Below are 15,764 nucleotides of genomic sequence, written 5' to 3'. Positions count from 1 at the left end.
ACCATACTGACACTAAGGCCTAATCCGTCGTCAAAACACTCACACGATGCTACTGGGTTGAGGCGCCGTGATAAAATGGCAGCCAACAATGTAGCATTGTAGGATTGCCATTGGAGCTTTCCACTTCTCGCTGACGCAATGAAGTTCATTAGCTCATCAGAGATGACAAACGCCAAATTCCCATTTCTGGCGAGTTTTCTGCATAATCTCCAATGCCCGTCTAATTATGAATTAATTGCGGTGATGTAGCAACATGGAATTGCCGTATTTAAGGAGGAGTGCGTATGAACCGCCTTTAACCGCTTTGTTTTCTAGGAAGAGAAACCACCTTAGTATACTCTATGCGGACAGTCCTGCAGTGAAACAACCTTGGTGCACCGTGTTTCGTAGGACCAGAAAAAGGCAGACAGAGCAACAGATCCCAGCTTTGTTTTATTTTTGAATTCCAAAAACCTTGTGTGGGAACAGGAATGCACACTGATAGATAACACTACTCGCTACATATCAACTCGCCTAACAACATTACGATATCTCAGAAAAGCATCTGTGAAAACCCATTCAAAATATGACAACTCAAAACCAAAAACTTGAAATCAAAAGAAACAACAAAGCAGAGCCTGAGGCTTGCCCTGGCAGGTGGGAGCCGTTTGAGCAGAACTGAAGGAGCTTTAGGGGCCCGGTGACGGAGGGTGAGGGCCTCTCTTTCCCCTGCATGGGGGCGGGTCCTCTCTGTCTGTCACGCCCCAGATTAGCAACAACTCAGGTCAAAAGCTAAAAGCAGTCGCTCTTGAAAAAGAACAAGCTAGCCTGTCATGAAACGGGTGGGGATCTGAAGCTCTGATTATGTACAACTGGAGGGCTTTTTGGAGATCAGATGCTTTAGTATGGAACTTGGGGAAATCTGGACTAGCTTGAGCATTAAACTTACGGCCCGCTGAGCTCAGACGAGCCCACGGGTCAGGGAGGTTGATGTCTGACATTGGGTTTGACGATAACGTTTGATCAGGTTTTTAACAAGACTGTAAAGATGGCCAACACTAACACAAGACTGCACAGGTAAGTATCTTAGCTGAAGGGCGAAAACAGATTGGACAGTGTCTTTTTATCAATATGTCTTCTGATATTGTACATTTGGGAACTAGATTTAATCTAAATATAAATAAACATACGAATTGTACACCAAAAAACACTTCAAACGACTCACTCTGCAGAATCCTACTTCTAAGAGACCAACTGAAATCCAGCACTGATTCATGCTTCTTTAGTGGACCACAAAACATCCACACATTACAGGAAACAAATATTATAGACATTAAATAAACTCATAGTTGGACAACAGGGATCAGAAACCATGGAGAATAGTTTGGTTCAGTGTGTGTGTGTGTTTGTGTGTCTGTGTATGTGTGTCAGCAGGCAATGGTATTCTTGATGGGAAGATGTGATCCCCCTCACGTGTTTGTGTGTGTGTGTGTGTGTGTGTGTGTGTGTGTGTGTGTGTGTTTAAATGTGCATGCATTGGTAATATATAAAGTTGTATGTGCGCATTAATGTTCTATATGAACGCGTCTCTTTTGTTAAACGTGTGTTTTATTCATCTCGGTAATGCAGGCTGCTAATTACTCATTTACACTTTTTTTAAATTTTATATACTTATATTGTATGATCTATCAATTAACAACCTTCCATAGCCGTTAATTACATAGTTATTTAATCACTTCAGTCATTAAATGTTATACAGTATTTTACAATTGCAGGCCTTAGCCTGAGTAGGCTTATGTTCTTATTTAGTATTGACATTGATTACGTGCATCATTTTTAAATATGAATTTACCCAGTTGAACTCATCAAGGAGAACTATTGATTCAATATTAATATCATTTAGTAAGTACACGGGTAAATGCTTGTTAAACAACACAATGTCATTGATTCTATATTTCAAGTAACCCAAATAAAATGGGTGATTAATCAATAATTAGCAGCCCATCAAAAAAACAATCAAAAACAAATGAAAACACTACCTCCATGTATTTTGAACGCTAACTCTGCTGGTTCTCCTCTAAAATGGTTCCCCTCTCCCCCCGTTTAGCCGCTCTAGTTCGCGTTGGGGGGCTTGGGGTCGTGGTGCTCCGCCCCGGCCACTGCGCCCGCACCGCCGCCTCCGGGCATCCAGGGGGAGATGGAGCGCGAGGTGGTCTGCTTGGCCATGCTGTAGTGGCTGATCACCGTGTAGAAGCGGCCCCTGGAGTTGGCGTCCTGGGCGGCGTAGTAGGCCTCCAGCGAGGCCGGGATGCAGCGCTTGTGCTGCGGGGGAAACAACAACAAGATCAGCCCATGAGAACACAGAAGGACGAGGTTGAAGCCGATCAGGGTCCTGATTGTTGTTTGTCTAGAGGAGGAGCAGCTGTTGACTTGTCTGCATGAGGTGAGTCCCTGAGCCCTGGTGAACAGGGCTCAGGGACTCACGTTTCGTTTTTTAAGCTGACATATTATACCACCTGGAGTGAGTGTGACTGATCTATCCAGCACAAATCTAGGTGGACAAGACCACTTGTGATGTCGGAATAGGCAGGTTTTCAGATCGGCTTGTAACGGTTAATCACACTCTGGTGGTATAATATGTCATCAGTTAAACCAATCACAATTGGTTGTATATGTCATAGTCACCATGGTCAATGTACATAATAATAACCTACTTACGTTTCTCTCCTCTAATTGCATCCATAGTCGTAAACTACCATCATAGACCTATAATTATCACATTACATTACATTACATATTACATGTATTGATCATTAATCTCGATAGTGGTCGGTGCTACAAGCCAATGTTTACTTGCACTGCGGGACATTACTAAAGGTTTTCTTTGATCAGCAGTTGTATGGCAACATTTTCGTTCTGGATACAACCTTCCTCCGAAAGAGTGCTAGCCTCCTTTTAGTTTTCAAAGAGAGAAACCACTTTCAACACTAAAGTCTCCATAACATGGACGTATCAAAGAAAGCACACCCACTTATCATCATCCCCTCATCCGCAAACTGCCATTCGCTACACTATTTAACTTCGATCAAAAAGTAAAACTCCACTTTAAGTGAGTCCGTTAAACACAGAGGGTACGTTGGTTGGAGGCGGGGTGAGCTCCTCTTCACTGGGCTGAAGATACAGCGCTGAATCCATCAGTCTTATCCACCAACGGCAATATAATTGAATATTGTATATAGTTTTGATGTGACCTTGTTTATTTCCTAGGAGTCTGATTTGAAGGACCTATCAGCCTTATGTAACATGGGCCTGCTTTCATGTTTAACTCTAAGGTCCATAACATATAAGATATAGGCTTCAATCAGCCTTATGTAACATTGGCCTACTTTCATTTTTAACTCTAGGTTCATTACACATAAGATATAGGCTTTTATCAGCCTTATGTAACATCGCCTACTTTAATGTTTAACTTTAAGGTTACATGTTTCCAGATTTAACGTTTCAGTTGAATTACGAATGGTCGTCAGAAGAAGACGAAGGGACGGAAAGAAGCCTGGATACTTTAGCGCAAACCTCCAAACCGTTCATTCCCAGTCCAGTTGCGGATCTATTTTTGTTGGCGGAGCCAGATAAATCATTAAATAAACATACAAATCATAATCTGTTGTTTCTTATTACTGTTAACTAATAAATTCTGCTTGTAGTACTGTTGTATAAAAGCAATATTATACTCGAGGTCGTGCTGTTGTACTGAATATCAGCACGGCTGTGATTATCTTTGGCACTCGGCCTACGGCTGAATCACAGCTGTGTGATATTCAGTACAACAGCACTCCCTCTCATGTGATATTGCTTAAATACAATACAATACCTATGAGTTCAGACAGTGTGGGTCTCTGTGGAGAGGCAGAACTCTGTTCTGTCTGATTACCCGCAGTAGATACATTCGATCACGACAAAACCCCCAGTCGATTAGGGGAAGGTAGAAGGGTCTCAGCGTCAACAAATGCAGCACGATTCGGTTGAACAGAGCATTGGAAACGCTCTACAGAGAGAATCGTTTTCACCAGCAGTGGGTGAGTGAGTGCGTAATCCCTGCCTGTTCGTTATCTTGGTGCATGGTAAACCTTTCTTTGTGGGAAACCCTCTAAATAATGTGCATGCACACGCATGGTTTCCTTTGTGCGCCACAGGAATAACACTTTGGTGGGGACTGGTGAGGGAAGAGGATCCAATCTGTTAAAAGACTGGTTATATACCCAGGCAGTGTTGCTAATATCGGCTATTCTGTGTGTGTGTGTGTGTGTGTGTGTGTGTGTGTGTGTGTGTGTGTGTGTGTGTGTGTGTGTCTGTCTGTCTGTGCTTGCCTGCGTATGTGCATAGGGGTTGGAGTGTATGAGTTTGTGTGTGTGTGTGTGTGTGTGTGTGTGTGTGTGTGTGTGTGTGTGTGTGTGTGTGTGTGTGTGTGTGTGTGTGTGTGTGTGTGTGTGTGTGTGTGTGTGTGTGTGTGTGTGTGTGTGTGCGTGCGTGCGTGTGTGTGTGTGTGAGAGAGAGACTGTGTGTGTGTTCTATGTCCCCAGAGTGGTACTGCGGTTCTAAAAGTGGACTTACTCCATCCTAAAAGTCAAAGGGGCTCAAAGAGCCTCAAGGTGACCTCTCTGCAGCCCCCCACCCCTACTACTGAGGACAAAGACGTCTAGAGGAGAAACGGAGGGGACGACGAGGAGGGAGACCGGGAAAGAGGAGACAGAAGGAGGGGAGAGGAGAAGCTGGGGGAGGGCTTGAAGAGAGCAGATGAGAGGAGAGGTTGAGGCGAGGGGGGGGGAGACGTTCAGAGGAGGAGGGGAGAGGAAAGGGCTTCAATATCCACTCTGGACTCTGCTGCTCAGCCACACTGGCCCTCAGACGACCCTCAGCCCGGCCAGAAGGTGACCTCAGCCTGCACGGCCCTGCCCCTCCAGGCAGGAGCGTCTGAGCCAGGGGAGGAGGGACGGCGCTCCTACCTTGTAGATGAATCCATCGGGGCAGGCGTGGTCGTAGGTGAAGGCCTTGTACACCACCAGGAACACGATGCAGGCCAGGAAGGCCAGGGCTAGGATGATCAGAACGGTGACCTGGAGACAAACACACACACAGACACACACACACACTGCTTAGCTTCCCTAGAAGTGTGTGTGCGTGTGCGTGTGTGCGTGCGTGGGTGCCGTGGCCTGTGGTTTTGTGTATATACAGAGTTTGTGTGTGTATGTGTTTGTGTCTGTAAATGTACCAGTATGTGTGTGTGTGTGTGTGTGTGTGTGTGTGTGTATGTGTGTGTGTGTGTGTGTGTGTGTGTGTGTGTGTTGGGGACGTGTATGTGTGGTCTGTGGTTTTGTGTATTTGTGTGTGTATGTGTGTGTGAGTGTCTGTAAATGTACCGGTGTGTGTGTGTTTGTCTGTGTGTCTTTCGATGTACCAGTGTGTGTGTGTCTGTAGATTTACCATTGTGTGTATGCGTGTGTCTGTCGTTGTACAGGTGTGTCTGTGTGTGTGTGTGTGTGCATGTCACCTAGCGCATCGTGCAGCGCAGCGTGAACAGTGCACACACGGTCCTCAGCCCAGATAACAAACGCAGGCAGCTGCAGCGAGCGGCCGCCGGCCCCTTCAGGCGAAGGAGCTCCCTGGGTGCACATGAGTAATGACTGGAGGTCCTGAGACCGCTTTGAGGCCGCCCTGTCCCTCGCTGAAGGAGAGGTGGGAGGCAGAAAATTGCGAAACAACCGAGCGTGAAGATTGATTGATTTCCTCATCTTCCGTGTTCTCCTCTAGCTGACGTGTGTTTGTGCTAAGCTACGCTGCGTTTGCTGTTGTTTGGGGCTGCCTGTGAGGCTGGGTCCTTATTTTGCTATGTTATACCATGTTGCTTTGCTAATGCTATGCTAACATTGTGTTATTATTTGATATGCTTTGCCAATAATGTTCTGTCCCTGGACGTCAACCAGCCGCACAACACATTCGAATATTAGTTGCTATTCTTTGATCAACTCCCCTCTTCGGTTATGCTACAGAAGATACACCATGTTTACCCCTAGACGGCTGATGCTCTGTTTCATCAGCATCTTGTAGGCATAATGTGGTACTGCTCCTTGCTGCAGAGCTACTGTTCATCCTGGTCGCTGCCTTCATTAAAACACCCCTAATGCACCATATGATGCCCCCTCCTCTACCAGTGACGTAGTCCTCTGCCCATTATAACTCCCTCCTTTACCAGTGACACAGCCCCATCATAGCACCCTCCTCTACCAGTGAAACAGCCCTCTGTCCATCATAACTCCCTCCTCTACTAGTGAAACAGCCCTCTGTCCATCATAACTCCCTCCTCTACTAGTGAAACAGCCCTCTGTCCATCATAACTCCCTCCTCTACCAGTGACACAGTCCTCTGTCCATCATAACTCCCTCCTCTACCAGTGACACAGTCCTCTGCCCATCATACCTCCCTCCTCTACCAGTGACACAGTCCTCTGCCCATCATAGCTCCCTCCTCTACCAGTGAAACAGCCCTCTGCCCATCATAACACCCTCCTTTACCAGTGACACAGCCCACTGTCACATGATAGGGTTATAAACATATGGTGATTATATATACACCACATAAGGAGGTAGTAGAAGTGAATAACCCAGAGGCGCTCAACATACAGGCAGTCCCTTATGAGTGGACAATGAGATCCTGTGATATCTTTACATCACTCTGTAAGGGCAGTTTCTGGGCTTGCTGGAAATCTTGGGGGTATTGTGGACGAACCAAGAATCCCTTGTCTGCTAACGCATGAATTAATGAAGTGTTTCCAAGCCTAAAACGATAAGCTCCAGAGGGAAACTCTCGACCCTGCGTCTAATCACAGACTAATTAGCAGAAAGGACATTGGCTCTCTTATATATCGGCTGCTATTCATTCAGTGAAATCAGGATCCTGGGGGAATCACTCTGCCCACAAGGAGGGTCAACATTTAGAAACATTTATTGCTTTCAATCATATCATTGCACACATTGTTTCTATTTAACATCTTACTACTATAATAGCAGGCCTGTCGCACCAGTTAATCAAGTTACTCATGTGCGCATGTGCAAAGCAAATGCACGAAAACATGTCAACACAGTATGGTGAATTATGTCTATAGAGTCCACCATAAGACTACACTTTGTTGCTCAAACTTGCTCAAAATATTACCCTCCTCCTTGAACCTCCCGAGATGTCTTGCGATATTGATATCCCCCCTCCCCCCTGCGGCCTGTTTTAGTTTTTTTTTTAGTTTTCTTATGTTTGTATGCTATGTGTGACTGTATGCTACTGCTGCCTGTCTTGGCCAGGACACTGGAAGAGATGTTTAATCTCAATGACAATAATTATTTTCAACTAACTACTAGCAAGGCAACTACTAATAGTAGTTGTAGTAGTAGTTATAATGTATATGCAAAAAATATTTTAATTTAAGAGTCATTTGTGGTGAACGAATGTTATACATTGTAAAATTATAGCCAAAATGTTAATATATTATGCGCCCAGAAATTTGTTACATTAACGACTGGGGTTTCCACATTATTGCTATGGGTTTGTTTATAACTAGAGGTTGAGCAAGCGCTACGCGCGTGTGAAAACTCTAGTCTATTTAAAGTGTACACTTATACATTATTGTACAGGTGTGTCTGTACAGTCTATACATAGTTTTAAATGTATATAGTTTATATTATGCATAGTGTATACATCGTTTATAGTGTACATGATGTATACATAGTTTATAAAGCATATAGTGTATATAGTTTATATCGTACAGTATAAATAGTTTATATTGTACATAGTCTAAATAGTTTATATTGTACATAATCAATATAGTTTAATTGTACATCGTCGATATAGTTTATATTGTACATAGTGTATAAAGTTTATAATGTAATGTGTATATAGTTTGAATTGTACACATTGTATATAGTTCACATTGTACATTGTGTGTATAGTTTATAATGTAAATGTGTACATAGATTATATTGTGTACATTATTTATAATGCATATAGTGTCTATAGTTTACAATGTATATAGTGCACATAGTTCACATTGTACATAGTGTACATCGTTTTCAGGTGGTTGGAGTTTTAACATTCTTCTTTTTGTAGTTGTTTGTACTTTCATGACGATGAAAGTACATTTTAACATATCATGTTATTCTCTCATTAATACTGTGGGTCTGTTCAGTGATCTTTCACAATCCCTGCCCACACATAAGACATACTTACAACAAGGGTCACCCAGAGAGAGAAAGGGAGAGAGAGAGAGAGAGTGTCATTGGGGGAGGGTTTGTGTGGATAGCATAAAGAAGGTCCTTCAGGCTCAGCATCTTTTGGCTGACCGTGTTTTGCGCGGTTTTAGGTTTGGTTTTGGATCTTAAGATCAGCAATCATATGACCTAATGACCTTCCAGTGTATGACCTCATAATGTTTAAGCAGGTGTTTGTGAGGAGCCTTTAAGAGCTAAGCTGCCCATTCATTAAACTGTTGAACCCAAACAACAGCAACAACAACAACAACAGCAGCAACAACAACAACAACAACAACACCAGGCCAGCTGAGTGGTTTACAGGGCTTAAAGAGGTGCCATACATCAATGATGCACAGTGGGATTAAGCATCGCCCTGCTCTAAGCCCATTCTGCTCGCATATGAGAAGCTACCAGCATTCATTTGAAAGACAATTAGAGGACTATTTACTATTGAGTCAAAACAATATTTGGATTTGATATCATTCGTAAAAGCATAGATTATAGGCTAAGGTACGGTAAAAGCCGGTACGTAAAACGAGTAATCCATAGCTAGTTGTGGTACATTGCTTTGTGTTCCTCTAAGCTTTTCTACCCGGGAACAGAGCACTCGTCATTGGACCCTGAGCATCCTGTCAATCACTCACAGCTCAACATACGCTCTGAGTCGTGGTGCTGGAGGCCAGTGGTAAAACAGAAAACGGAGACGTGAGATGTGAGCCACACCAGCAACCTGATGTCTCTAGCAGGGATGTGGAATGAGAGTGAAGGAGGTCAGGTTTTACCGGTAACCAAAAGTGAGCTGGCAGATGGATTCTGATCCTGCTATTTTGATCCCGCTCCAGCCCCGCCACCGGCTCACTGATGAATCACGCTCATTCCCCCGGGCTGCTCTTAAAATGCTCTCTAAATATTGTTCAAACACCTGTTTTATATTTCAGAAGCACAGATCACAGCTAGAACTTGCCCGGATATTCCTACTCTTCATGTCAACCGCTGATACCTAGTTTGGGCTTAAATACTAGAAAGATAGATAATGAAAAATATATTAGAATAATAACAATTATTTAATTATTTAGGTTAATAAGGTTGCAAAGGGACATGAGAATGTAAGAAATCCCAGACAGTCAACACCTGATGGCTCTGGGATAGAAACATTCAGTTGGCAGCCAGACGGCAGATCGGTATAGCCTGCCAGAAGACAGCAGAGTAATATATACATATATATTTATATATATACTGTTTATGTATGTGCTGCTGGGTAGGAGGAGTCCAGTAGCACAGGGAGCTCTCTGCCATTGGGTTCTGCAGTCCTGACAGCCTGATGAGTTGAGGAAGTCCTAGAATCCTTAGAAAGGCAGACCTTACGGTCCTTGGCTGTGCAGCTCTCGTACCGACCTGGTCGGATTGCACTCCCTAGTGCACTGTTGAAGTTTGGGAGGATAACTCGATCCACACCAAACGTCTTCAGTCTCCTCAGGAGGAGGAGACGTTCCCGGGCTGATTGGACCACCTCGTCTGTATGAGCAGACCAGGTGAGGTCAGCCTTGATCCCCTAGGAAGATAAAGCCTCTGAACTCTTTGACCGCGGGTCAGCTGAGGTGTATGGCGTCACGGTGGATTTGATCCTGATTGGTCAGTTTCCACAAGTCAGGTTAATGTTTTTATTAGGCCACCATATCCTTATGGAACAGAGGAAGTTGCTGCTGAAGGCTAGATGTTTTTTGATTGTTTTTGTAGTTTTACAGGTTTCACAGCCATAGAGTAGAACAGACTTAACGATTGAGGAGGGCTGCTCGATTATGGGGAAAATCATAATCAGGATTATTTTGGTCAATATTGAAATCACGATTATTCAAAAACGATGGAACTGAGAACTTTGAAATTTCGCCTTAAAAAAATACACAAAATGGTCAAAAATAAAATGTTCCAATCTAAAATAATGTAAAGATATTTATATTATTCATATATATTTTTATTTTTAATCGAAAATCTCGATTATGTTAATTTTCTGATCGTTTGACGCCAAAATCGAAATCAAGATCAAAATTCGATTAATCGCCCAGCCCTACGATTGAGTTGAGAATTTGTAGTTTGGTGTTTTTAGAGGAGTGTTGTGAGACCTAGCTTGCTGGTGGCAGCTCCACCTCGTCCTCCTCTAGGGGTGGTTGTGACCCTCATGATCTTGGGTCTTCCTAATGTAACCATGAGGCCCAGCTGTTTGACGTTCTCATTTGGTCGGTTTGTCTTCTTCTGCATTTACGTTTGTGTACTCGTGTAATAGGCATTGGCTTATCGCGGCTCATTTCCTGTGAAAATATGATCTGATTGCCTCATCCTTTGTCGTGTGTTAAGTGGATATGGATCTTGTAGGTGCTATAGAGCCTAGAGTAGTATTTAAAGGTTTTACACGGATAACAGGAAGGTGTATGCTGCAGTGCTTTGTATAATAGGCTGCATGAAATATGCATTACCCTGGCAGGCAAGACAAATTCAAAGTGGAGAACATTAACATAAGAAAGGATTTATTTTTCACATTTTCCAATTGATTGGTACTTTTGAACAAGCGTCTAATTAAAATTATGCTAATTTGGCTCTCCAAATAGTTGGTTCTGCGAATTGGCAATTGTCTCGCCAATTTCCAATTGTGTTTTTTCTGTGTGTGCGCATGTGTGTGTCTGTCCGCCTGTGACTAAATATACGTGTGAATGTACAGTATGATGACAGCTTGAAATCCACACGACAATCGAGAAAAGAAAAGAATGGAAGAAAAAAACTGTAATGAATATCTCTTATTATTTCCTCAGTTTTACCCCCAATTCTATCTAGTCCCGCTCAGCGAGTGTGCCCGCTGATGGCCCCATTAGTGTGAGTGTCAGCCTCTCTCATCCCCAGCGGGCTAGTGGCCAGGGCAGGGTCCACTGAGGTGGGGGGGCTAAGTGACCAGTGAACCGGTGTCAGCTCTGGGAAACACGCTGGTCCCTGGAGATTCTCTGGGGCTGACAGCTCAGTACATTACAGCCCTCCGGAGCAGCCTGGAAACAGGAGACTATTGCCAACACCGTGGCCTGATAAGACCCCTCTGGGGCGGGGGGGGCAGTTGTCTCCGACCGGGTGGGAACAGCATGGGACGTCGTGGTGAGTGTGAAGTGAACGAGTGTGAAGTGTGAAGTGAACGAGTGTGAAGTGTGAAGCTTTTGTAGGATTTGTGGAGCATCTTTTTGTGTCTGTGTTTTATAATATTAAGTCATATGTGACATAGATTAGAGATACAGTTATAAGATGCCCCTCTTTTTATCTTATGTGTCTCATAATTATATATAGCTCATATATTTATATATATATATAAACTGTGGAATATATCTCGGGACAAAAGTTGTTGGACAATTAATGGCATGTTTGCTCCAATCAATCAGATTCTAAGATGATACCAGCAGACTGAAGTAGTTTGCATGTGTTGATAGGACCCAAGAGAAAAGATGTTCAAGATCACTCTTATTGAGGCCGTTTCTCCAAATGATAACTTATACCAGCCTCAAGGCTAACAGGGGAGAAGTGGGTTGGCAAGTATCTATGTGGAGCACTGATTTGCAGACCACTTCATCTGAAAACCTTGGTTTGTGGTGTACTGTAATGTGACGTGCCCTTCCTTATAGAGATAATATATCCTCCATCGAACCAGCGTACAGCTTCCCTCCCAGAAAGATCTGTTGTCGGTCATTTCAACTGACCATAACAAGGTTCTACTAGTTGGAAAATCAACCTAAATGTAGATGATGTCTTAGACCCTACAGCTAAACATTTTTCTTAGCTACTTCACACACTCGATTTCAAAGAAAAGTCTTGAAATCTTGAAATTTTGTTGTTGCGTTGTTGCATGATCTTTCCATATTGTCATTACAATCTCAACTCTCCATCACCCACGTATTTTAGATAACGCTAAGCTGTAGTCTGTAGTCAAACACAACAGAACACAACTCCTCTCTCTAGCTCTCACTATAGTAATTAGGGATTTGTAGGGATCCTTTCCATAATATTAGAATTTAATCATCAGTGCCAAGAAAAAAATAATAATTAGAATCAACATTTTTACTAGACGACCTAGATCCGACTTTGATATCATTTTCTATTCCTTATTTGTACAGCCTATTTCCCTCTTGAGTCGAGCAGTTGTTACGGCAACCATTTCCCTGTGGATTAATAACAATTCAGAGTCAGGAACACTGGCCACGTGTCTTTACCACCGCCAACAGACAAAGGTTCTCCTCCGTGGAGCTGTTGCTGCTGCCGTGGCGACCACGCAGGCCATCCATTAGCTGGGGGAGCTGAGGCAGAATAAGCATCAGGCCTGATTCCTACTGGCAGAGAGAACCAGAGGTCTGCACCAGGGTTGATGTCTGTTGCCCCAGGGCTGCCCAAGGCCCATGGGTTGGGCAGAGAGGAGACGTCAACTAGCATGGCTTCAATGATAGCATGGCTGCCAAGCTCAGCCAACCTTATGAGCATTAACAAAGGACGATCAAATAAAGATAGAGAATAAAGGCTCATAATTAGCTGAAGCGCTGTTTGTTTTTACCAGCTAGAGTAGGCAATATGTAGAAACCAGCCGGACAACCTATCAAACCCCCCCTACCTGACCAGGTCCCTATGTCTCCCCGGCCGTGAGCAAGACTACCGTCTGCAGGGTGCAGCACGTAGCTGGGGCGTGGCTAGAGAGGACGGCCAATCAGGTCAGTCTGGCCCATGGAATGATTGCTTCTTTCCATGGGCCTTCTTCCACAACCTACGGTCTGCCCACCTCTCTCTCTCCCTCTCATACTCTCTCTCCCTCTCCCTCTCCCTCTCCCTCTCCCTCTCCCTCTCCCTCTCCCTCTCCCTCTCCCTCTCCCTCTCTCTCTCTCTCTCTCTCTCTCTCTCTCAGTATGCAAGACAACGCCTACTCTCTCTCCTAGAAGTTGACAGGCCATACGGGAGTGCAGACACCTCTGCACACACTCACAGTGTGTGTGTGTATTTGTGCGTGTGTCCTTGTGCGTCTGTGTGAGTGAGTGTGTGTGTGTGTGAAAGAGAGAATGTGAGTGGGATTGAGAGAGAGAGAGAGATAGGTCAGAAGGGAGGATTGGCAAAAAGCAGTAGATACAAAGTGATAAAAGTGATGAATTATAAAGGTTATGACTCACAGCAAGCGACCCAAGTTATATCAATAAAATATAAGATATATAGATTTATGCATTGTAAAACTGTGATACAGCATGCTAAATAGTTTAAAATGTTCTCGTTATTTGAGGCTAATACAAAGTGTGAGTTTCACAACAGTGTGAAATAAAAATTAACCAAATCCAATATTGTCTTACGGTTGGGTTGCAAACCCAAGATAATTTGAGCAAATACTTAATTACACAGTTGAAAAGGATGTTGACAATATCCCTGAAGAGTACGGACTGCAACGGATCTGAATGCACCTGCTCTCTGGACGGGTTCCCTGCGTCTTCCCCGTAGCGTACGTGAAGATGAGTCCACGACGGCACGGAGCCACTCAGCGTCTCTCTGGCTCTCACAGCACTGACACTCAGAATCCACTTTATCAATAATAAAGGGCTTTTAATATCAGAGGAGGTTTAAGGTAGAACCACCTCGTACGTCTTTACACGCTCTGGTTGCTCCTCTTCTGTCGCCGCAAGACTGGACATCCAACTGTGTGGATGCTTTGATATGGAGCTGAAACGCGTTCTTTGCCCTGATACAAAACACAGTTCAAATCTAGGCACCATAACCAGTCAAGGGCTTCCTGCCCCTGAACGAGGCCACACAAAATCCCCCTGCTAAGTCATTAAAAACACTGTCAGGGGTTAAGTAAGTGGAGCTAAAAATTCCGGCAGAAAATAAAGACTGACATTTCCATGCAGCAATGTTCTATTAATATTCAGCTGTCGAACGTGAAACCGAATTACTTGGTATCAGAGTGCAGGGAGACGCACGGAGACAAGCTAGCTGTGTTGGAAGGGCTCTGGTTTGAATCTGGGCTCTGTATGCTTTAGCTGGATAAAGCTTAGTTTAGAAGCCTTTTTTGTCATAATTGTTTAAATCCTGTGTACATCCTAACACGATCGATAAATGAAATGCTCTGAAGAAAAAGGAAAACAATGTGGTATCTGTGGCTGTTGCACCCAACCCTAACCATGCATAAAGGTCAGGGTTTTAACCTTTATTGGTGCGCCTTGTTCACAACAATAGCAACGCGTTTCCAGCGGCGAGAATGGTGAGATGCGAACGACGCAAATTCGCCTAAATTGCGTGTTCACTCGAGTTGAAAACAGCTCCTGGAGAAGACTATTACATTCACAGAGCTGTGTTTCTCCAGACGGTGTCAGGAACCATGACGGGTTCTCCCACGTCCGCCAGACTACCACAGCAAGAGCAAAGGACCGATGGAGGTTATCTCGGCCAGGGCTGGGGGAAAGAAACACTGGCCATTTTAATTTGATTTCCTTTTGGTTTGAACACAGCATAAGCCATCCGATCATTTCATTTTGCCCTGATGAAATGATTGGATGGCTTACATGGCTGTCTACCTACCCAGCTACATGTGTGCCCTCAATGCGTCTGAGTGCGCAGCTCTCCTCCACAAGGCCAGGCTGACCTACTGCTGAAGCTGTTTCGGGGGAGTGGATTTGGGGAGAGGCCTGAAGGGAGGGGGGGGATAGGGTAAGGTTCTCAGTTGGATACTTTCAAAATGGAGCTTACTCTGGCTGGTGTCTCAGAATTGCAAACCCTAGCTTTACGGCTGGAAAAACAAATAGCGCTCAAACTAAATGTTTTCTTCTTCATTCTATCGTTTTTTATAAATGCCTTTAAGCATGGCTGAGCATGCTAGACGTCTGCCCCCCATGGCCCAGCATCTCATTAAGGAATCAGGTATCATTCTGACGAGACTGTGGCTTTGGCAGCATTTACAAGCATTTTTTTAACGTGCTTATTTTTCACTGTTCAAACATGCATTTACAAGCATTTACAATAAATATGGAAGGGCGCCAACACAGGGAAACATAAACGCTCACACGACAGTTTAAAACAGCTCCGTTTACCAAGCTAGGCACGTGCTGGCTGACTCCTAAAGGTTAGACAGGTTACTTTGTGAACAGTAATGGGACCACAGTGACCACAGTAATGGGATGAATGCAACAATGGTACTGTTGCATTCATCCCATTACTGTGCTGATAGAGCAGCAGTTCCAGCTCCATGAAAGCTGAAATGGCTTTAATGTGAACACCGTTCTGTGCACGGTCAGAGGACTACGACCCCACAGTGTCCAATAAAATCAAAGTTGAAAACCTTGTCAATTTTATTTAGTGCCTTGACAAGGGTTGTATAATACACCGATTCGGTCTGATACCGCTGGCCTCCTTAAAGAGACCCGGAAGCGAAAGCCAGGATAACATCCTTTGAGGAGACCCTTTAACGGAGGAAACAGTGCCCAGGCCATTCCAGGAAGG

At 44.1% G+C, this 15,764-nt stretch overlaps 1 protein-coding gene across 1 annotated transcript in view; it reads right to left on the bottom strand.

The window, feature by feature from the left end:
* Positions 1-427: 427 nt before the first annotated feature.
* nsg2 (neuronal vesicle trafficking associated 2) overlaps positions 428-15,764 on the bottom strand; it is a 35,670-nt gene continuing 20,333 nt past the window's right edge. The window contains exons 4-5 of the mRNA XM_056593656.1: positions 4,983-5,093; positions 428-2,301 (exon numbers count right to left, since the gene is read on the bottom strand). Coding sequence (XP_056449631.1) covers positions 2,092-2,301; positions 4,983-5,093 — 321 coding nt within the window. The 3' untranslated portion in view covers positions 428-2,091. The remainder of the gene's footprint in view (positions 2,302-4,982; positions 5,094-15,764) is intronic.

Source organism: Gadus chalcogrammus, chromosome 7 (assembly GCF_026213295.1).
Source record: "Gadus chalcogrammus isolate NIFS_2021 chromosome 7, NIFS_Gcha_1.0, whole genome shotgun sequence".
Taxonomy (NCBI): Eukaryota; Metazoa; Chordata; class Actinopteri; order Gadiformes; family Gadidae; genus Gadus; species Gadus chalcogrammus.
Note: the sequence above shows the minus strand (reverse complement) of the source record. Positions and strands in the feature narration are given on the sequence as shown.